This window comes from Phyllobates terribilis, unplaced genomic scaffold (assembly GCF_046119375.1).
Source record: "Phyllobates terribilis strain yellow unplaced genomic scaffold, ASM4611937v1 Scaffold_8__6_contigs__length_399053987, whole genome shotgun sequence".
In the NCBI taxonomy this organism is placed as follows: Eukaryota; Metazoa; Chordata; class Amphibia; order Anura; family Dendrobatidae; genus Phyllobates; species Phyllobates terribilis.
The window spans coordinates 328,597,796-328,622,398 of record NW_027362768.1 but is presented as its reverse complement, the minus strand read 5'-3'; the positions used below and the strand labels follow the sequence as shown (position 1 = coordinate 328,622,398).

General features: G+C 41.3%; 1 protein-coding gene across 2 annotated transcripts in view; it reads left to right on the top strand.

The window, feature by feature from the left end:
* FAM3D (FAM3 metabolism regulating signaling molecule D) overlaps window positions 1–24,603 on the top strand; it is a 78,073-nt gene that overhangs the window by 4,177 nt on the left and 49,293 nt on the right. For both annotated transcript variants that reach the window (XM_073644643.1, XM_073644644.1), the window contains exon 2: window positions 23,198–23,263. In XM_073644643.1, the coding sequence (XP_073500744.1) occupies window positions 23,251–23,263 (13 nt within the window). In that variant the 5' untranslated portion in view covers window positions 23,198–23,250. The remainder of the gene's footprint in view (window positions 1–23,197; window positions 23,264–24,603) is intronic.

Genomic DNA, 24,603 nt, shown 5'->3' with positions numbered 1-24,603 from the left:
CTCTTCTCTGCACCCGCTCTAGTCCACCAATGTCCGTCTTCGATACTGGGTACAATTTTGAGCTCCAGTATAGAAGTTCGGCCGCACTAGTGACTTGTATAGGCAAAACGATGATCTTGTCATGAGCATCTATGCCTAACCTCATCATCATCATCCTCATCATCATCATCATCATGATCACTCAGTATAGCTATGCTGTAGAGGTAAAAGCAGAAAGTAGGTTTACTGAACCCCACGGGCACTTCCTCATAGCTGTCATTAAGGACATGCCAGTCTTACATTTTTGTCCTGATTTTAACCTACTTTTACCTCTGCCACATTGCTTGATAGAGATGAGTAGAAATGAGAATCCAATGGGGAGAATTTTTCATTAATTTGCATCACTTGTTATATTAAAGTGGCAAATTTTGGTACATGCCATATTTGAATTCAAATAATCCCCAAAAATATTTGCCTCTATTTTCCACAATGCAGAAGATTGCATCAGCCAGAGAAAGGTTGCATGGCATCAGGATCAACCAGGCGGGCTTCCCAATAATGCGTTGTCGCTATCACATCGCATCATCATATGGTATAGCACAGCCTGCTTAAAAGCCGAGGCAGGGAATACAGCAGCCATTTTTGGGTGAATTTGTTTAGAGAGAGGATATCACAGCTTGGCAATAAAAATCGTGAAGAAGAAGCCCAAAAACTGATTATAATGTACAGATAGTGTGTGTGACAGCAGAGCAGTGAAGAATGGTTACCATCCATTTAACCACAGCCATATATGTAGAGGTCACATTGACTTTACTAAGACTATGTTTGCATTAAAGAGCTGGTTGGACACAGTCCTAGGAGATTTCAGAAGGTTAGAAACGTCACAAGTCATTTTTGCAAACTGGCTCTCCTCCTATTAGCCAAACTGGATATTTTTGACTTGGTTTTCAAAGTGATGTGCTTCTTTTTTGAGTATCAATGAGCTGGGCCTCAACCAGAATAACGAGGTCCACAGTGGTCTACTGAGCTTCATGCTCCGTCTTCTTTGTTTAGGAAGCAAACTGTCTATGAAAGGAGGAGACAAAAAAAAATCTCAAAGCAAGACAAAAGTGGACATGTGACATATTAAAGGGGTATTCTTAAGTTTGTAAGGTATCTATCATCAATGGAATAGGGAAGGGCTTTCCAAAAACTGAGGGACCAACTGCTGGGACCCACACCGATCCCGAGAATCAGGCCTATGTGAATAGAGCAGTGGTTGATCATGTGCATTGCCACTCCACTCATTGTTATGAGGGTGCCGAAGACCAGCCAAGGGCAGCTCTATTGTCTTTGATTAAGAATGAATGAAGAAGAGGTGCAAATGATCAACGACTGCTCCATTGACACAGGGCTCTTCAGAACTCTGGTTCTCAGGATTGGTGGAGGCCCCAGCCGACGGACACCCATCGATCGGGAAGTTATTCCCTATTCTATGGATAAAGGATAAGTTCCAAACTTGAAAATACCCCTTTAAGAAAGTGGACAAAGCCCCATTGTTTTTGCAAAGAAGAACCTCAAGGAACACCATAGATGTTATCTCCCAACTGCTTTTACTGCCCCTTCGAGAGAATTTATTTTTTTTTTTTTGTGCATTTAGTATTCATAGTATAACTTTTTTGTTTAGTTGTTATAAATTAGTTCAATGTATACTGTATGAATACTGCAGTAATAGAAACACAAAGCAATACCTCAGGCTCGTGACATTTCCATTAAGGAACGAGAATATAGTCATCTGCTCTATTGTTCTGCAAGGAAAATACAATGTTAAGGTTAGTCTACATTTGTTTTACTTCCATTGTTGCAAACAAAATAAAGTCTGCATAATTCGGGTGGAGGGAATCACAGAGGATAGAAAGGTTGGAGAAGTAGGTGAGAAGTAAATGGCATCAAGGTGAATTCACAGCACTGAACAGTGTTGAGAAGGGCCTAGAAGATAGATGAAAAAGAGACTAATCCTGGAGGTACTTATTACAAGTTTCCTAGGCTTTAGACAGGAGAGCAACTGTGGCGCAAGTGGTCACAAGGGAAACAAGTTAAGAAAAAATTCAAACTCGCCCGATTCATATGCATCAATCACTGGTTTCTGTGCCATTGGTTCTCCCATGAGGTACATAGGACCAACTCATGAGGACTTATTCTCAAAAGTCAATGTGATCTGCTCCTTTCAACATGTCATGATAATCATTGACGCTTGGAGTAGATTAAAAAAATGGCAGTTATAGCAAAGAATAGAGAAATACCATTTTATAAAAAAAATGTGAAATACATTTGTCTAAGCTCATTAAAGAGTAACCATTTTAATTTTTAATATAATAGTACACATGAAAATATTATATATCATCACTGAAATCTACTTCTTTCTCCTCCTGGATTGGTCTCTCATTCTCAAATCATGGTAAAATCTTTCAAAATTTGTATTCAATGAGGACATTTTCCCATTACTGAGATAGGAGATGACACTTGGTGCTTATAAGATTCTATGGGGAGGGGAGGAGCTAGAGGAACACACAGACATTCTCCTGCAAGTTCTCCACAGTTACTTAGGAGATGACAGTTGGTGCTCATAAAGTTCTCTCTCATTAGTGGGAAAATCTGAATTCACTGAAGACACATTTTACCCGTGAAGTTTAGAATATTGAGAATGAATGATCATTTCAGGAGGAGAAATATCTTATCAGATAAATCTTGTTCTATTATAAAGTTTCTTATTTTCATGCAAATTATTGAGCCAGAATTATTGAGCATCTTGTGATGATGGAAGGTGGAAATTCCTTCACCATCTCTTTTGGTCTTTTGCTCTTTATTCACTGTTGGAAACTTATGAGTAAAATGGTAGCAATTTTTCCACTGGGCCCCAAAGGAGCATTTATCTAGATCTTACCCCAAGATTGCAGAGAGGTTACACCATGGACAGGTTGGTGTGCAGACATTGAGATCATGTTGAAGATGTACCATACAGTAACACATAAAATTGTAACCGTGCTTGCACATTTTACTAAAAAAAAATGAAGGTCATAAGTTTGTATAGCTTGAAATGGTTTAGCTGAAAGTTATCTATCTTATGCATTATTTACTATGCATTGCTTATATAGTTTAACGTGGCGCGGAGTGATAGTCGTGGGCGAAGTACTGATCTCTTATGCCCCGGAACCTTACATGAAGTTGGGGGCCCTGGCTGAGTGTTTGGACATGTGCTGTCAGGGCACTATGCGTAACTGATGTTGCTGGTTGGCCAGGACCAGATGTTTGGCAGTTCACGGAGGGAGACCAACAATCAAAAATAAACTTTTTACTTAACATTAACTTGGGGAGGGTTATAAACAGTAGATAGCAGGTACACATCTTTTCAAATGTTTCCTTGATTATGCATAACATTTTCCTCACACAAATTCAATCCCTTTCTTTTCTCTCTCTTTACTTGTTCACTGTCTTCATTGTTCCTCACTACTTCACCACAACCCAACTCAGTACTACAGTCTAGCTAGCAAGAGTCCGTTACTATTTTTAGAACCTCTTATGGGAGCTACTTTGCCAGTATGACCAATACTTCTCTTCTCTTCTACTGACGCTCTGGAACTACTGCCCAGGAATCTCTCTTCGTCTTGCGTACTCCATCCTGTTACCTTTTAGGAGTTATAAATTCTGGGCCGTACTGCTAGGCGTCCTCTCCCAGGACCCTTCTCTGATAAATCACTCTGTCCCTCGGTCACTCTTCCTCGTTTCTGCTCCTGATCATGCTATCTTCCTCCTGGTCTCCTCTCACAACTAGGTACACCCAAGACATGCTGCACTGCTGACGCGAGACCTTAGGTCTCTTCTCTATGCACTCCATGTCCTATCTCACATTCTGACAGGAACTGTCTCTTGTACCTTCAGCTTAGCCCTTCCCACTCAGGGCTAGTCCCAACCATTAACTCTTGCTGTTCCTACTGTCAAACAGCCACATTATCAGCATTGCTAACACAAGTCACAATTCACATTACAATAACACTTGTTCTTAAAGGGGGAAACGTGAACAATATGTCCATCTCCTTACAATAGCACCATCACTATCCCCACTGAGGCTTACAATCTATGTTCGCTATCAGTATGTCTTTGGAGTGTGAGAGGAAACCGGAGAACTCAGAGGAAACCCACGCAAACCCAAGACTTCTTGCAGATGTTGTCCTTGGTTAATTTGAACCCAGGACCCCCCAGTGCTGAAAAACAACAATGCTAACCACTAAGCCCCCTCTACCTCATACTTGCTCCTTTGTGTAAATCTCTGAAGTTTTTTCTACTTAATTTCACAATTGACAAAAGATTTATTATCTTCAGAGGTGTGTCAAATTCCGGCTATTCATTCCATATAATTTTTTACTTGTGAATTCAACACAGCGTTAAATAGAGATGGCTACCAGCATGAGTCCCCTGACTGGCTAGGAGCTCTACTTTCCCATAGACTGCGTGACCCACCATGGGTACAAAAAATGTAATTTTTCATATCCAGATAGTACAATTAAAAGAAGTGATTTGTTGTTTGTCCAGGGGACAGACACCTGCATTTTACCTTTTGTACTGGTTTTAAAATATCTCCTGAAGATTGGCCCAGACTGGTGACAAGTCAAGTTTAATAGGATTATATTACCATGAAAGAAGCAATGTTCTAAAATGGAGAGATTACCATAATCTGAGTGTAAAGGTCTGGATTCAGAGAAGTGGAAGAGAAAGAAGTCTGCACGTGATCACTAGTATGAAACTTTCATATTCGCGGTCACATGGCCACTCCGCCATAATGCATAGAGTGAAATCCAGGGCAAAACCATGACCCTTGTATGTACTTTGCAACAGACTCAATGCAGAATTTTTTACAGTGCGAATGGCCCCTAAAGTAGTCCAAGCCCAATATTACTTATAAAGTGCAGTTATGATTTTTTTTCATTATCTCACAGATATTGAGCAATCTGTGACATACAAATGAGCAAAAATGGTTTTTATAGGGGTGAAAAACTTGCTGACTTTCCAGTTACCCCATTTCCTATGAGACCCCGAGAGATCTGAGAGTGAAGCCAAGAAAAAATTAGCTCCAATATTAGGAATATGTTTATATAGTAATAGTAGGGTTCGCCTAGTCTGTCTGAGATTGATAGCCTAAGTAATTATCAGTAAAAGATCTTGAGAGACATAGAAGTTTTCTAATTCTAATAAGTCTTTACCATCTTGGAAGAATATTCTTTACGTAACTTCTGTGTTTGTTTAAAACTTCAGTTTCCACAACTTTATTTGCAAAAAGTTTAAGGGAAAGTGATACATGTGCATCAGATGACACTAGGACATGTTGGGTAACACATCTTTCCTAATATTAGTCTGGTGGCATGTACGTGTGTACACAGCTTGGAAGGATTTTGAATAATGGAGAATCGAAGAGACTTGTAGAAAAAAAAGTTTAAAAAGTTAGTGATTTTCATTGTTAAATCGTTCAGAAAAAGAAGGGTCTTTGGAACATTTTCTTGATAAGTTTCATATAACTGTTAGATTTGGTCCTGAAGATGAATTGTGGTGAGTTTCAATAATGAGGATCTCTTTACACCTTTGAAAAATAGAGGCATAAACTTTGTTCTCCAGGTCATGGTCACCTGAATAATCTCTAATTGGGGATATCTGTACTGTTAGAACCCTCCTGTTTGTTTTTTCCATCTTGTGTTTTGCGGTCACGTGACCATCTGCCTTTATATTCCAGCTCCGCCCTTCTGGCTGTGCTGGACTTCAGTGTTGTTTTGACTGTTTCTCTAGCCCGGTGCTTCGGTGCCTTTCTCTGTCAGTTCGCTTGGTCCTTCTGGGACCTCTAGTACCTTTTTGTCAGTTTTGTCTTTTTGTGTTCTGCAAAAACTTCTCTGTTTAGGAGGTGTCCCATTTTTGTTCCAGTCCTTAGTTCTTTTAGGGACCCCTCCCCTTATGCTATAGGTCTTTGTTCAGACTAGCCGAGGACTAAGGCGGGTCTGTTCGCTAGGAATAGGCAGCCCGCTACATCGTAGGGATTCAGCTTAGTCTTAGTGTAGGGACAGCTTTCCCCTTTCTTTCCTAAGTACTTGTTGCAGATCATAACAGTAACTCCAGCCCAAAAAACTAAAAGGAAAGAAATTCAGGCATCAGTATGGTTTCCATCCAGGATTTGGCTCAACGCTTGCAGGGATTGTCTCTGGAGGTGGCCGAGCTCCAGCAACACGGGAGTAGCTGCTCTGGAGCGCATTTTGTGGAACCCAAGGTAGGACTGCCTGATGTTTTTTATGGTAAACAGCAAGATTTTTTTCCTTTAAAAATGCTTGTTATATTTTCGTTTGAGACCAAGGTCCTCTGGGAATGAATCACAGCGCATTGGTTTTATTATGTCACTTTTGCGTAATGAACCACAGGGGTGGGCCTTTTCTCTCCAACCTAATGATTCATGCTTAAGGTCAGTAGAAGAATTTTTTTCTACTATGGGGCTATTATATGACGATCCTGATCGAATCTCATCTGCTGAGGCAGAACTCGGGCGTTTGAGTCAGGGGTCAGGTGATGTTGAAAATTATTGCACACACTTCAGAAGATGGGCTTCAGAAGTCAAATGGAATGATCCTGCTCTGATATGTTTTTCTTGCTGGTCTGAGTGAAAGGGTTAAGGATTTGCTAATTGCATTCCCTGCACCTTAGACTCTGCAGGATGCCATGCAGTTAGCTGTTCATGTGGACAGGAGGCTAAGGTCCAGGCTGAATGAGGTAAAGACTCCTGTAATGTCAGGTCCTAGTCCCAAGAAAATCTGCTCAGACGGCGGAGAACCGATGGAGGTTGGGGCGATGTCACTCCGCTCTCAGGAAAGAGACCGGAGGTTCGCCGAGGGATTGTGTCTTTATTGTGGTAAAGCTGACCATTGAATTAAGTATTGTGAGCTTCGTTTAACTAAAGAAAAAATAAAGGTCAGGTACGCCTGTATAGCTTGTTTAAGCTCTGCAGGAGTATTTCTTTCAGGGAGTACTACTTTGCAGGAAGATTTGATTGAATTTCAGGTATTTGTGGATAGTGGTTCAATACTTAATGTGATTGATAAAGGGTTTTTGGAAAAACTTAAATTGAAATCCAATCCTTTGTCATCACCTATTTCTGTGATTGCAATTGATAACACTCCCTTGAAATGTATTAATCACAAGGTTGCTGCCTTTCCCCACACTATCAATGGAGGTCACCAAGAAATTTTGGACTTGGTTGTATTGGATAATTTACCCTCTCCGGTCGTTCTAGGTTTGCCTTAGTTAAAACTGCACAAACCTTTACTGGACTGGTCTACTAATGAGATTAAGTCTTGGAGTCCGAAGTGCTATGATAAATGTTGTAATGGTCGCATTGCAGCTGTGGAAAAAGGGGAATTACTGGTACCTATTCAAGATTTTTGGAGGGTTTTTTCGGAGGAGGAGTCGCAAGTTTTACCTCCTCATAGGGATTATGATTGCGCCACTGAGTTTGTTCCGGGAGCTTCTCATCCCAAGAGTCGCTTGTTTAATCTGACTATCCCTGAAAGAAAGGCCTTTGAGGAATACATACAGACTAGCCTGGCTGCTGGTCACATTAGACCTTCTAAGTCGCCTGTGGCCGTTGGATTTTTCTTTGTTAAAAAAAGATGAGGGTTTACGTCCATTTCTGTATTTTCGTGAAATTAATAAGATTACCGTACGCAATTCCTACCCATTGCCTTTAATTCCTGACTTGTTTAACCAGTTAGTGCGGGCCAAGTGGTTCTCTAAAATTGATCTCAGGGGGGCATACAATTTGTTACGAGTGAAGGAGGGTGATGAATGGAAAACTGCTTTAACACTCCGGTAGGTCATTTTGAGAATCTGGTGATGCCTTTTGGTCTTACCAATGCACCTGCATTTTTTCAGAACGTTATTAATGACATCCTGAGACCTTTGATTGGTAAGAATGTGGTTGTGTATTTGGATGACATTTTGATTTACTCACCAGATCTAGAGTCCCATTGGCAAAGTGTACGTGAAGTTTTGCAGTTGTTGAGTGATAATTCACTCTTTGCTAAGCTGGAGCAATGTGAGTTCGCTGTGCAGGAAATTAGTTTTTTGGGCTACATTGTCTCCAGCGAGGGCTTTGAGATGGACCCGGTGAAGGTTCAGGCTGTGCAGGAATGGCTTAGGCTTATTGGTTTAAAATCTATACAGAGATTTTTGGGTTTTACCAATTATTACAGGAAATTCATTAAGAATTTTTCTGTAATTGTTAAGCCTCTAACCGATCTCACCAGGAAAGGTGCAAATACGGTCCAGTGGACTACTGAGGCCATTGAAGCGTTTAAGTATCTCAAAGAGAGGTTCAGTTCTGCCCCTATCCTTATGCAGCCTGATGAGACCAAGCCTTTTTTGGTCGAGGTCGATGCTTCATCGGTGGGGGTCGGAGCAGTTTTGTCTCAGGAGAACAGGGATGGAGTACATCCTTGTGCCTTCTTTTCGAAAATATTTTCGGAAACCGAACTGAATTGTGATGTTGGAAATCAGGAGTTGCTGGCTATTAAACGTGCGTTTGAACATTGGCATCATTTTTTGGAAGGCGCTAGATTTCCTATTCAGGTTTTCACAGATCATAAGAATTTGATTTGTCTGGATGCTGCCAAGTGCTTGAATGCCCGTCAAGCTAGGTGGGCACTTTTTTTTTTCTCGGTTTAATTTTTCTGTTACCTATATCCCGGTACAAAGAATGTTAAAGCCGATGCTTTATCTCGCAGCTTCTCTCCTACGGTCGGTGCCGAAGAGGAGGAGAGCATTTTACAGAAAGGTGTTGTGGTGGCAGCATTGGACTCCGTTTTGGAAAATGGGATTCTGAAAGCTAAAGATGATGCCCCATATAACACTCCCCATGGGAGGTTGTTCGTGCCTAGACCCTTTAGGAGAGATTTGTTTGTGGAGTGTCATGAGTCTCGGTTGGCAGGTCATCCAGGAATTTCTGAGACTAATAGACTTATCAGTCGCAGTTTTTGGTGGCCTGGATGGCAGAAGGAAGTCATCAAGTGGGTGTCTCAATGTACTGTGTGTGCTAGGTCAAAGGCTTCACATACTCCTGCTGCGGGGTTGCTTTGCCCTCTGGAGGTTCCTAGTGCGCCTTTGACGCATCGCACAATGGATTTTATTACTGATCTTCCTGTGTCCGAGGGTTTTACTATCATCTGGGTGGTCGTGGACCGTTTTAGTAAGATGTGTCATTTGGTTCCATTCATTAAGTTGCCCTGTGCCAAGACACTCGCTAAGGCGTTTGTTAAGGAGATTGCCAAGCTTCATGGCGTTCCCACGGATATTGTTTCTGATAGAGGACCTCAGTTTGTGGCTCGCTTTTGGCGTGCTTTTTGTGACAGGTTGGGAGTCCATTTGTCATTTTTGTCTGGGTATCATCCCAAGTCTAATGGACAGACTGAAAGAAAGAACCAGGATGTAGAACAGTTTTTGCGTTGTTTTGTGGCGGACAATCAAGAGTTCTGGTCTGAGTTCTGCCTCTCCCGGAATTTGCGCTTAACAATCATACATCCTCCTCTGCTGGGTGTTCTCCTTTTTTTTGTTGTACTGGGAGACATCCGTCTTTTGGTTCATTCTCCAAATTGGGGTCTGCGGTGTCTGAGGAGGAGAATTTTTCCGGTGGTTTGGAGAGAGTTTTGACTAATGTACGTTGCAACCTTCAAGAGGCTAACAAGAAGTCCAAGAAGTATTTTGACAGGAAACGTAAGGAAGTTTTGTTTACTGTGGGTGATATGGTTTGGTTGTCCTCAAAGAACCTGTGGTTGAGGATTCCCTCTAAAAAACTGGGTCCTAAGTTTGTGGGTCCATTTAAAGTGCTTCAGGTTGTTTACCAGTCTGTGGTTAGGTTGGATGTCCCTACTTCCTGGAAGATTAATCCTGTGTTTTTTGGGAGGAGACACAGATTAGATATTAGAAAAAACTTTTTGACAGTTAGGGTGATTAATGAGTGGAACAGGCTGCCACGAGAGGTGGTGAGTTCCCCTTCAATGGACGTCTTCAAACAGAGGCTGGACAGACATCTGTCTGAGATGATTTAGTGAATCCTGCTTTGAGCAGGGGGTTGGACCAGATGACCCAGGAGGTCCCTTCCAACTCTACCATTCTATGATTCTATGATTCTATGATTCACGTTTCCTTATTGAAAAAGGCTGATGTATCAGATAGGGATGCCACTGTCACAGTTCCTCCAGTGGTGGAAGACGGTGAATATGAAATTGTCTTGTATCTTGAATTCTATATGGCATAGAGGGAGATTACAATATCTTGTCTCCTGGAAGGGTTTCGGTCCCGAAGATAACTCCTGGGTAAGGACGAATTATGTCTCTGTTCCTAGGCTTGTTAAAGCTTCCCACAAGAGGTTTCCGGATAGGCCTGGGCCTGGAGGATCCGGAGGATCCTCATAAAAGAGGGGGTACTGTTAGAACCCTCCTGTTTGTTTTTTCCATCTTGTGTTTTGCGGTCACGTAACCACCTGCCTTTATATTCCAGCTCTGCCCTTCTGGCAGTGTTGGACTTCAGTGTTGTTTTGACTGTTTCTCTTGCCAGGTGCTTCGGTGCCTTTCTCTGTCAGTTTGCTTGTCCTTCTGGGACCTCTAGTACCTTTTTATCAGTTTGTCTTTTTGTGTTCTGCAACAACTTCTCTGTTCAGGAGGTGTCCCATTTTTGTTCCAGTCCTTAGTTCTTTTAGGGACCCCTCCCCTTATGCTATAGGTCTTCATTCAGACTAGCCGAGGACTAAGGTGGGTCTGTTCGCTAGGAATAGGCAGCCCGCTACATCGTAGGGATTCAGCTTAGTCTTACTGTAGGGATAGCTTTCCCCTATCTTTCCTAAGTACTTGCTGCAGATTATAACATGTACTAACGCAATTCTTAACTTTTGCTAATGTTATAACTTGAAGCTTCTGGTCCCCAATGAAAAATTTCCAACAGGGACCAACAATCATGGGTCTTTAATACTTTTGGTGTTCTCATATGGAATACATAGATCTTTTAGGTTTCCTTAGGAACCAACTGCAGACCATGACACCACTATAGGTCAGATACAACCAGTAGTCAGATATCAAGGTTATAATAAAGCATAGAAGTACAGGTAATGCTAGGTTTAAAGGTGTCGCCTCAACGCTTCTTTAAAGAAGCGAGCTGCTCCTTAACCCCAGGGCTTACTGCTGGTATTTTTGCATGATTGACAGGTTGAACCAGTGCCGTGGTCTCGCCATTGATCTAAACTGTGATCTCTTGTGTAAATAGATGCAGTTTTTCTTCTGTAAGATCAAAAAAGAGCAGGGTTGCTGAAGCTGACCATATCCGGCGAGCTTAAAAACAGCACTTTCAAGCTCTATAGCAAAGAACATACAAGCTCTGCGCTCCTTGCCAACAAGGCCGGACACTTCTAATAGGAGAGGATTTTTATTAAGCAGTATATTGCAAAGTTGCTTCTTACAAGAACTTTGCAATTTTTTCCCACCTTTTAGAATAACTCTTTAAATAGACTCCTCTCCCGTAAAGATATAATCGGAGTGACAAAGCCACAAGGCCAAAGTGCTGAGGAAAAAGCTGAAGCTGAGCAATAATCGGGCTGGGTTTGGTCTGTACTTTGTTTATACACATAATATAACTCAACCGGTGAGTAAAAACTTAAAATCAAAGTGAAAATGTTGTTTAACTTTCATGGTACTGAACTAATCAACTTGTGTGAACACCGGCACACATTAGATGAGAGGGAATAAAAAAAAAACACAAAGGGGGAAGAACATGTTCATCCAAATGATTTTAATTTAAACATTTCGCTTGATCTAATAGCGATATTATCTCCTGTTCAGGTTTATCATTCATTTCAAGCAGTGGCGTAACTAGAGTCCAATGGGCGCTGATGGAAAATTTGGGCCTCCCCCTATGTTGGTCAGTTATATGGGCTCTTGTAATGTTCTAAATCCTATTAGGACATGCGTGTTGCCCCCCTCCCCTATTATGCACTAATGTCCCCCATACTAGACCCCTTCTAGGTGTATATATATGTTCCCGATTCTGGTACATATGTCCCCCATCCAGGGCCCGTTCCCAGTATATATGCCCCCCATCAAAGTATATATGTTCCCCATTCTGATATATATTCCTGTGCCCATTCTGGTATACATGTCCCACATTGCGGTATACATGTTCCCCATACTGGACCCCTTCTAGGTATATATGTCCCACATCCAGTGCCCCTTCTAGGTATATATGTCCCACATCTATGGCCCCTTCTCAGTATATATGTCCTCCATCATGGTATATATGTCCTCCATCATGGTATATATGTTCCCCATTCTGGGTCCATCCTGGTATATGTCTTCCATCCTGGTATATATGTCTTCCATCCTGGTATATATGTCTCCCATCCTGGTATATATGTCTCCCATCCTGGTATACTGTATATGTCCCCCGTTCTGCCGCTGTTCTTTAACACAAAAAAATAATAATAGTCTACTCACCTTTCCCAAACTCCCACACCATGCAGCGTCCTCTTCTGTAGCCAGCGCAGAAGCTGACTTCAGTGTGCAAGCGACGGTACTGCATGATGTCACTGCCATGCACTGCCAGTGACTTGTACAGTGATGTCAGATGCCGGCCTCTAACTGACCAACTGCTTGTATTGCGGTGCAGGGACCTAGCGGGTCTGTGTGCCGCAATACATTTCAGCTACACTCCTGCATGGGCCCGGTCGCATCCTCTGCACCCGCAATCATTACAGCCCTGATTTCAAGGTTTACTGTACCTTTTAATTTGAATTTCTATTAACAAAAGTTAGTTTTAGCTCTCCAAACTTCATGACTGTCCTAACTGAACAGTTTGTATTTGAAGAAAAATGTTAAAAGAAAGACAAATTAAGTTTGTCTTTAGTGGCTTTATCTGAGCAAAAAACCTGCGAACATACCAGCAGAGACTTCTCTCTGGAAACTGAGGTCCTGAAGATCATTTATAAGGAATTCCCAGATGTTTTAGAAACTTTGAAGCACTGGTTCTATTGTATCTTTTTCTATATTATACAGGGAAGAATTAGGTATTAGGTGTGTAAAACTGTATAAGAAAAATACTAACATAAATTCAAGAAAACTTTTTAATTCTTCCCTTGGGGACCCAATTCTCATTTTTTGGTGAGTACTGACAGTTCTTGGAAAGTGCTGTCACAGAAATCATGGACGAGCTATAAAAGTGTAAATGTAGTACCTTTAATAAAATCAGCTGGATATTTATATTAGATATTTATATTAGATGCACTTCAGCCAGAAACCTGTATAGTTTTTTGGTCTTTTCTACTTTCTTTGCCGATGTTAGAGCAGAGCTGTGTGCTCCTCCTCCCCTCTCACAGCATAGTCTCATCATCTACAGCTGAGGCAGAGAGACTGAAGTTACATCTCCTTCCTCCCCCTCCTTTAATATTATACTATACAGATTAATTTTTATAGCATTATTACGGGGGCTATAAAATCAGATGAACATGGCCGCTCTACTTATATTCTGTAAGTTTCAATTGAAATCATGAGTTGCAAAATTAGCACAGCTATGCTGGTTCCGTATCCCCGGTCTTCACAATTCTTTTGCCATTTCCACACTTGCAATCACTTGCTGACTAGACTCATCTCATTTTTTCTATTCAGAGAAGCCCCTAGCGTCTGGTTGTCAAATCACTTACAGTGGCTTGCGAAAGTATTCACCCTCATGGCTTTTGTTTTTACCTATTTTGTTACATTACAACCTGCATTTAAATATTTTTGTAATCCAAATTGTGAGTGATGCATCAAGTTGGTGAAGTGAAATGAGAAAGATGTAGGCATAAATTAAATTTATGGGATCAAATAAATAAAAATTGGCATTTGCATATGTATTCACCCCTTTTTCTATGAAGCCCCTAACAATTTCTGGTGCAAGCAATTACCTTCATAAGTCACATGCTTAGTGACAGGACGTCCACCTGTGTGCAATCTAAGAGTCACATGTCTGTCACTATATACTTTTCTGAAAGGCCACAGAGGCTGCAACACCATTAAGCAAGAGGCACCACTGACCAAATAACACCATGAAGACCAAGGAGGTCTCCAAATAAGTCAGGGACAAAGTTGTTGAGAAGTCAAAGTCAGAGTTGGGTTATAAAAAAAAAAATAAAAAAAAAATAAAAAAATCCCAATCTCTGATGATCCCCCGGAGCACCATCAAATCCATTATCATAAAATGGAAAGAACATGGTACCACAACAAACCTGCCAAGAGCGGGCCACCCACCAAAACTCTCAGCCCGGGCAAGGATGGCGTTCATGAGAGAGGCAGCACAGAGACCAAAGGTAACCCTGAAGGAGCTGCAGAGTTCCCAAGCAGAGACTAGAGTATCTGTCCATATGACCAGAATAAGCCATACACTCCATAGAGGTGGACTTTATGGAAGAGTGGCCAGAAAAAAGCCTTTATTTACACACACAAATTGTAAGGCTTGTTTTGAGTTTGCCAAAAGTTATGTGGGAGACTCCCCAAATGTATGGAGGAAGGTGCTGTGGTCAGATGAGACCAAAATTGAACTTTTTGGCCACCAAGGTAAATGCTATGTCTGGTGCCAAACCAACACAGCTCATCATCCCAAGATCACCATCCCCACAGTGAAACATGGTGGTGGCAGCATCATGCTGTGGAGATATTTTTCAGCAGCAGGGACAAGGAATTGTGGGGAATCATGGCAGACTGTCACAATTTGGACAACTTAGAGTGACTGCAGACTTTTAATTTCAGCCTTGACAACCCCTTTAAGGCCTCATCAACATGGTTATATTACCAGGCTATTACCATTCCAGCTGTGAGATTTACAGCCCTGTAATGCTTTACTCGTAGAAGTTTATGGAGCCGTATTGTACATACTAAGACCTTGTTATAAATTCATATCTTATCTATCGATCTTATCTAACAGAAGGAATATGGAATTCTCCCTCAGTTATGATAATATTTCATTCTTGAAGCATTGTATCTAGAAGATACTTCTTTATTATAGTGTGCCTCAGTATAGTGCCCCCTGACCACTGACCAGCTCTTCTAGTCTAGACTCTGTGACAAACGCAGCTCTGCTCTATTACTGAGTCTACTCTGTTGTACCGCTGGCAACTATACATTGGTCATAGTGATATAGCAGACCTGAATTTTTCACTATGACCAATGTAGAGCTGCCAGTGGTATGACAGAGTAGATTCAGTGATAGAATCTTATAATATTATGTTGGAAGGCACCTATGGGGTCATTGTGTCCAACCCCCTGCTCAATGCAGGATTCACTCAGCCAGCTCAGACAGATGTCTGTCCAGCCTCGGTTTGAAGACTAAAGGCCCCGTCACACATAACGAGATCGCTAGCGAGATCGTTAATGCGTCACGGTTTTGGGATCGCTGGAGAGTCGCTTCGTGATCGCTGGGGAGCTGTCAAAGATGCAGAACTTACCAACGATTTCGGCCGCTCCAGCGATCTAACTAACGATCTCGGCGGTCGTGGGGACGCTTTCACACAGCAGCTATTTCAACGATCCACACCTTGATAGGGACTGTACTGTGTCACAAAGGCGTGCATAAAATCACTTTTCCGCGCCCCCTCATCTCCCATTGGTGGACGCTATTGCGTTCTGATTGGGCGGCCTTGGTTTAACATCGCTATTGCGTCTCCGGTCAGATGGGATCGCTACTGCATCTCCGGTCAGACGGGAACACTGGTGTGTGCATTGTTCCTGTACAGATGTATGGATGTCCATATATTTATATGAATATATATATAGAGATGTAAATGGCCATTTATGTGAATGCATATTTGTATGTTTGAGAGTATGTATGTGTATATATAGTTATACATATATTTGTCACAGTGACAAACTCAGCTCTGTTACATCGCTGAGTCTACCCTGCTGAAGCACGGACCAGCTCTGCTATTCTGAACTCTGTGACAAACTTCGCTCTGCTCTATCACTGAGTTTGTCTACTCTGTTGTACTGCTGGAAACTCTACATTTGTCACAGTGACAATGTGGCACATTTTATATAACAGAATTCCGTGGCATAAATTGGAGATTGTTAGTGCCAATGCAAAATGTCCAACAAAGCCCCAACTATTACTTGTATTTAATAGTATTCGTCTTCTCATCGGAAACCTTTTGCCCCCTCACCTAGGCTCCTGGGCTCGGGTGCGACTTCTACCAATGGACCCAATATATTTACACTTCTGACCAAAGCCCACATCTGACAACACTACCCTAGTGGGCATCACTGGTCCATCTAGTTATAGATTTACCGCAGTAAAGTTTTCTACTGATGTCGGATAACTACTTTCAGAGCAGATGAGAATCATTTGTACGTTCACTGAAGGTCCAGGGGTAGTTTAAGGCCACGGCCGGTGAATCCCCAGGGATATATTGTAAAACTCAGTCTTTTTCTTATCTGATCTACTAATAGTGCATTAAAACTACTAATGAACAACTATCAGGCATTCGAGAAAGTCATCAAATTAATCTTTTAATTAAAGTTTTAATTAATTAGAGTAGCAGGAAAACTTATTTGTGAAATACTGTGAAGTTTCTTTTCCAGTTAGTGAATTAATCCTCAATATAATCAAAGTTTTGAGAGATGCCTCCCCCCCCCCACCCTGTTAATTACACTTCAATTGTTTTCACCTTCATTAGCCTCGCCAAGGTGTGGTCTATGTGATATTACTCAGGCACTTTAATTAATTCCATAATTAGTGCTGGATTTAGAATGGGCCATCTACTCCTGATGTGGAAAGCTTTTAATTACGGAACTGGTCATGTATGTATAGAGCTGATAAACGGGTCACATAATCGGTTCTTAGGCTGATTGCAGAGGTAAAACAGATCTCTTGGCACAATGCCCCTTTATTTACAAGTAAATATCTACCCTCCTGCTAATAGCGCCGTGTAGCTCTTTAGATTATTACTTTTTTGCTTCTTTTCTATGCTCGTTGGGACATTGGAAAAGTTGGAGTGGGTTGATGACCTAATTGAATTGAATGGGGAGAGGGGTGGGGGAGGATGTGACTAAGAATTAACTTTTATTGATTACTAATTAAAATATCTAAAAATACATCCATCCATGTGAGGAAGTATATTGAGCCACTGCTATACCAATTTTATAGCTGTGACCCACTGGGTCCTGATAGGTAATTGCACAAAAATGAATGGATCCCCAACTAGTGTCCCTATAAATTATGGTTGGGTTTTATATATCCATATTAGAGGATCACCATTAAATCCCCATCCTATATTGAAAATGTATTATTATCAATTTGCTGCACTAAATTAGGTCATATGTGTATGTTAACCTCCACAGCCAGTGATTATCGACCAACTATGCATGGGGCTGAGGATGTATACAATTAGCCAACTATCCCCATGCTGATCAATACACAGGCTGTTAGATATCCAGTGAAGTAAATCACTATATAGCTAGCCCGACGTGCCTGCTTTTCAATACGCAGAAACTTTGCCAAGGTGCCGGGCAGCTAAGATGTAAAAGCCGCCGTCACATTTGCAAACAGATCGCACATGTTGCTGTGCAATCTCCTGGTCAGACCGTGTACAGGTGAAGCAGCTGCGCACGCGGTCTACCCTGCCGAAGGTGGTTAGGCTCCAACAGTACACGCTGGTAGCCTGCATTACAAATCAGTCAGCACGCTGAAAGTACAGGGGCAGCATACTGATAGGCTGCTGCGGGGCACTATGATCCTATGTACATGTGCTGTCACATTACATTATCCAGGCTAACCTCGTCACTGACGCACGTTTCGAAGGGGATACCGGCTTTTTTATGCACATGTACATAGAATCATAGGAGCAGAGCTCTGCCTGATTTGTATTTTACTTACACTCAGCAGCAGCAAAATGGTATAAAAAGTTGCTTAATCCCTTCCCACCATGGCCACGCTTCACATTTATTTTTTTCCTCTGCTTCTTCCTAGAGCCATAACTTTATTATTTTTCTTAATAGCCATATTTATTTATTTTTTACTTACAGTTGTGCTCAAAAGTTTACATACCCCAGCAGAATTTTTCCTTTCTTGGCCTTGTTTCAGAGAATATGAATGATAACCAAAAAACTTTTTCTCCACTCATGGTTATTGGTTGGGTGAAGCCATTTGTCAAACTACTTTTTAAATCTTAATGACAACCAAAAACATCCAAATGACCCTGATAAAAAGTTCTCATACCCTGGTGATTTTGGCCTGATGACATGCACAGAATTTGACACAAATATGATTGAATGGTTACTAAAGGTACAGTAACATCCTCACCTGTAACCTGTTTGCTTGTAATCAGTGTGTGTGCATAAAAGATGAGTGAGTTTCTGGGATCCAGACAAACTCTTGCATCTTTCATCCAGCCACTGACGTTTCTGGATTGGATTCATGGGGAAAGGAAAAGATTTGTCAACGGATCCAAGGGAAAATGTAGTTGAACTGTATAACACAGGAAAGGGATACAAAAAAATATCCAAGGAATTAATAATGCCAGTCAGCAGCATTCAAACTGTGATTAACAAATGGAAAATCCGGGGCTCTGTAAAAACCAAACCACGGTCAGGTAGACTAACAAAAATTTCGGCCATGCAAAGAAAAACCCACAAATAACATCAGCTGAAATTCAGGACTCTCTGAAAACTAGCAATGTGGCTGTTTCAAGATGCACAATGAGGAGGCACTTGAAGGAAAATAGGCTGCATGGTCGAGTCGCTAGAAGAAAGCCATTACTGCGCAAATGCCACAAAGTATCTCGCTTACAATATGCCAAACAGCACAGAGACGAGCCTCAAAACTTCTGGAACAAGGTAATTTGGAGTGATGGGACCAAAATTGAATTTTTTGGCCACAACCATAAACGTTATATTTGGAGAGAGGTCAACAAGGCCTATGATGAAAGGAGCATCATACCTACAGTAAAGCATGGAGGTGGATCGCTGATGTTTTTGGGGATGTATGAGCTACAAAGGCACAGGAAGCTTGGTAACAGTTAAAGGAAAGATGAATGCAGTTTGTTATCAGCAAAGACTGGAGGCAAATTTGCACTTATCAGCCCAGAAGGTGCGCATGGGACGTACTTGGAAGTTCGAACATGACAGTGATTCAAAACACAAGGCCAAGTCGACCTGTCATTGGCTACAGCAGAACAAAGTGAAGGTTCTGGAGTGGCCATTTCAGTCTCCTGACCTCAATATCATTGAGATCTCAAGCGTGTCGTTCATGCTAGACAGCCCAGGAATTTACAGGAACTGGAGGCTTTTTGCCAATAAGAATGGGCAGCTCTAACATCTGAGAAAATAAAGAACCTCATCCACAACTACCACAAAAGACTTCAAGCTGTTATTGATGTTAGAGGGGGCAATACACGGTATTAAGAACTGGGGTATGTGAACTTTTGATCAGGGTCATTTGGATGTTTTTGGTTGTCATTAGGATTTAAAAAGAGAAAACACAGTAGTTTGACAATAAATGGCTTCACCCAACCAATGCCCATGATTGGAGAAAGTTTTTTGGTTATCATCATTCATATTCTCTGAAGCAAGGCCAAGAAAGGAAAAATTCTGCCGGGGTATGTAAACTTTTGAGCACAACTGTATATAGCACCATTAATTACACTGTGTTATAAACATCATCACTTTCACCATTGGGACTCACAATCTACATTCCCGATCAGTTTGTCTTTGGAGTGTGGGAGGAAACCGGAGAACCTGGAGGAAACCCATGCAAACATGGGGAGAACATACAAACTCTTTGCAGATGTCCATTGTCAGATTTGAACCTAGGACCCCAGTGGCGCAAAGCAACAGTGCTAACCACTGAGCCACCATGCTGCCCTGCCATACGAGAGCTTGTTTTATGTAGGACAAGTTAGTTTTGAATGACCCCATTCATTATACCGTATAATGTTCTGAAAAATGGGAAAACCTATATATTTAGTTTTTAGCACCATTTTCTGAAACCCGTAATGATTCAATTTGCCTGACAATGGAACTGTGTGACAGTTTATTAGTTTTGCGTGGCGAGCTGAAGTTATTATTTATTTATTTTATTGGTACAATTTGTGATTATATTTTTATACAAAAAAATTATATGTAATATAATGTATCAATTAAAATAAAAATTATTTACATATATGTCTCTATCTTTTATTCAAGAGGGCGGATAGTGAGTGATATAGATATATACTGTATAATATATTAAAAAATGTTCCCCCTTAGGGAACTTGCAAATAATTTAGTCACTTGTCCTATATAATGCAATACTACAGTACTGCACAATATAGACTAAATTACATTCTCCTTTGCAGCCCAGCCACAGACTGGGCTTCACAGGAGGACAATGGTGACAGCCATTCATGGAGACCCAATATAGAACGTACTATCACATCCTATGTTGGAGTCTGGTTAACTTTGCAATTAGGAAGCAATGTACATGGTATAAATACTCTTTAAATTACTTATTGCCATTAATAATAATATTATTATGTAAATTTAAATGGATTTGCAAATGTAAATAGCAATACGTGTTAAATGTGGAGATCTGACAACTAGGACCTTCACTAATTCGAAGTGGGTCAAGGTCTACACTAAATTGAAGCTATGACTGTTAGAAAAGATTCTCTACTTGATGTCTCTTTCTAGATCTAGATCGATACCATGCATATATTCATGGCTCACAGCAGTCACACCTCCTGTGTTCTGCAATACTCCGAGTGATGGTAGTGATACCAGTAGTGATATATATATCGTGGAACTGGTATCACTACCATCACTTGGAGTATTGCAGAACACAGGAGGTGTGATGGGTGTGAGCCATGAATATATGCATGGTATCGATCCAGATCTAGAATGAGACATCAAGAAGAGGACCTTTTCTAACAGTCATAAAATACTTTTAATTTACTTTTGTATTGTTCTAGTAAAATATTAGGCAGCTGGGAATCGCAAGGATAATCCTTCTGCACACAGCCCAGTTTGTGCCAATGGTCGGACTTGCCAGCGTAAATCGGGCATCATGCCAGTTACATGCTAGTTATCAGCTCATACAAGTTTTGTTGGTATTTTCTAGAAGCTATCACAGATGTCCTCCTCCTTTACGACTGGCGTAATTTATGCATTGCTCATTTGCTTTGATAAGTTATCAAGGTCAATCTGACCAAACCCTTGTCAAGTGTTGACATGTGAGTTTAATATAATATACATTTAAAGTGAAGCTCCACCTCTGGAGGCACTTTGATAGAAAAGTACATCATTGTTTCTGCTCTGATAGAATCCACTTGCGATATGAGTAACTGAATATTGTTGACTTTTTTGCATAATAACTATGACCCAAATACTGTACAATCATACAGCATGCAAATAACATCACAATGGACTAGAAAAAATATATATCTTTGTACCGTGTTAGCCAGTAGATAGAAAAATATTTAGATTTGAGAGTCCTCAGTGGTTGATACCTTTTTAATGGCTAACTGAAAAGATGGTAACAAATTGCAAGCTTAAAAGACTACTCAGGTCTCTTCATCAGGCATAGTATACCACAAAACTCATGACAACCTTGGACACACTCAGTGCAGGAATGAATGTGTCGCATGGATTTATGTCTTTCTATATCATCTAAGGAATGTGTTCCTCAGACCTTGTGGGGGCATCACAGCCATGGAACAGACCTCAATCACAGGGCAACAACACTTTCACACTCCTTATCTATGACTATGAACTGTTACAATATTTACGGCCACAACTGTTTATCCCTCTCCCATAATGATAGTTCTGCTTCACGTCACTTGTCTCATCTATTGCATTATTTGTGTCTTGCTGTGTATAAATATGTGACTCTTCAGATTTTGTGGTAAGCTAGCCTGATGAAGAGACCTGCGTAGTCTCGAAAGCTTGCAATTTGTTACCATTTTTTCAGTTAGCCATTAAAAGGTATCAACCACTGAGGACTCTCACATATAAATATATCACAGTGGACTCAAATTTCAAAGCGTAAAGCCCTTCATCCACATTAGAAAGCTGTGGGCTGAACTATAGTTTGGCCGACAGCTATCTACCCCAATTCCTCTATACAAAAGAACAGTTGGCTCCTCTATTATCTATGGGGGAGTCGCCTATGAAAGCAAACTCCTTTGGTAATAGCTGATCTCCTCGAGTACAAAAGGATTGGCCATTGAAAGGCCAACAATCTTAATCCTCTTCATCATCTGTCGGAGGCCACCATAAACATCAGACTGTTGGCATGTTCCGCCTATTTAATCTGAAGTATTTGGAGGCCTTAATGTCTTCAGGTTTTTGCTATTTAATCTGAGAGCAGCATAATGTAGAGGTAGAGAGCCTGATTCCAAGGATGTGTCACTTGCTCAGCAGCTTTCTTCAGTTTCAGTACAATCAGTGTTTGTGTTTTATTAGCAGGAGATTATCAGTGCAGAACTAGGCGTCATGTGCCAGGCGGTCCAGATAACTGGTGTAACCCCGCCCCACCACTGATTGGTAACAATGTACAGAGAAAGCTGCCAATCAGTGGTGTGGACGGGGTTATACACGGCTCAGCATTCTGCACTCCGCTACAACTACAGCAGAGAAAATAGAGGTTGTATCAAAACTGCCCCAAGCAGCCCAATAAGTGACACATCGCTTGAATCAGGCTCTCTACCCCTACATCATTCTGCTCTCAAATTACATAGCAAAACCTGATGATATATTCCCTTTAATCATTCAGCATGTGATTGCAGACAGACAAACAAAAAGGGAATTTTAACGTTAAAAATGTTGTCCCCTTTAAGACGATAGGCAGCAATCAGCGAATCAGTGAGCTCAGTGGCTCTGCCTGTGTAGACAGAGCCTTTGATATCACAGATTGGCTTTAGCGCTATGGACATGATGTCAGCGCTGCAGCCGATATTAGATCCTGGGAGAAGTGGCAGAAAATGCGCACTGGACCCGGGCAAGGTGATAAAATGCGATTTTACAACAAACTGCGCTCGGTGACCGCTATATTTCGAAAGGGGGGAAACGATTTAAAATGCATATAACTGTATTAAACTAGTGACTATAATCAGCAATACTATGTGACATAGACTAATGGCCATTTGACATTTATGCTGTGGTTATTTTTACAGGTCACTGAAGAGTAAAGACTCCGTTCCTGGTCTACCCCGCCTTCTGGAACAATATGAGGTGGATAGGTAAGATTTATTTACTGCAAGTCGCAGAAAACAGGTTTTCCCAATTTTGCTTAGGTCTAGGGTAAATCCAAAGTGTCTCCCCCATAAATTTTCTTCTCCACCCTCTAATTCTTTCCCAGAAGTGGGAAACTTTGATATAAGCTGTCTCCTTCTGTCTTAGATATACCAAACAGAAGGTGGCAGTTTTCCAAGAAATCGGAGTGCAGTCCGATGTTTTCCATACACTCATTGACTTGCAACACCAAGTTCAAAAACCAATAAGTTTTAGGAAACGTATGAGTATGAAAATACAATATCTTTATTAACTATTAATTAAAAACAATTAATAGAATGAAATGCATCCATGAAGGCGAGGATATTTGGACTTGCATAAAGTGGTTAATAATTCACCAGAAATGCCTGATATAAATTTAGGGATATGTCCCTGAGGTGACTTAAGTACATGCAGGTTACACTGCCCAGTCTATGTGTGGCTGAATAACACCCTGTAATCAATATAATCCTGACTATTTAATGCCTTAGATTAAGGAAAAAAGTGCTATGTGCAATGTGCAAAACATGTGACATTTAAATCCTTAAAAAGTCCGGTTAATTGCTGGTATTTTGCTCTAAATTAGACTTATGCATATAGTATACAGGGTTCAATTGATTATATAAATCAGTGTGGACAGATAATTACCTGCATACATGTAGTTAGTGCCCATGTGCTGTCTACCTCGCTGCCCCAACGCGCGTTTCGCCCAGATCTTCATCAGGGCACATAGACTTGCATGGCCAAGTGCGATCTGAATATTGGATCAAACTCGAACATGCTGCGATTTTATTCCTTGAACCAGCTTGGTTCCAGGAAAAAAAAAATCGGACATGTGTTTGGCCCCATAGAATAACATTAGTCCGAGTGCGATCCAATATTTTGTTGGATCACACTCGTACAGAAAATACGGTGGTGTGAGCGAGCCCTTACTTGGAGGATATTTTACCCACCACTGCATCTATACTGGAGACCATAGGACCATAAACCCTTTTTTTGTTGAAAAGGCATGATGCAACGTTTTTGCACAAAACTGGACCTACAATTCAGCCGAAGGTCAATGGAAATATTGACAGCTGTAACAGTAGAGCGATTTCTAGTTTCTTTCTGACGCGCCCCTGGGCCTACTTGGTGTAGCGTTGCGCACGCGGGGACTACCCGGAGCCGGGCCTGTTGGGGGTAGTAGTCTCGTGGCGGTGACCCGGTCCGTGCCCAGGGAGTCAAACTGTGTGGCTGAGTATTAGCAGTAGATGTTGGACGACTACGCCACCCGTTGAATGCAGCTATGGAGCTGCCGCTGCAGGGCAGA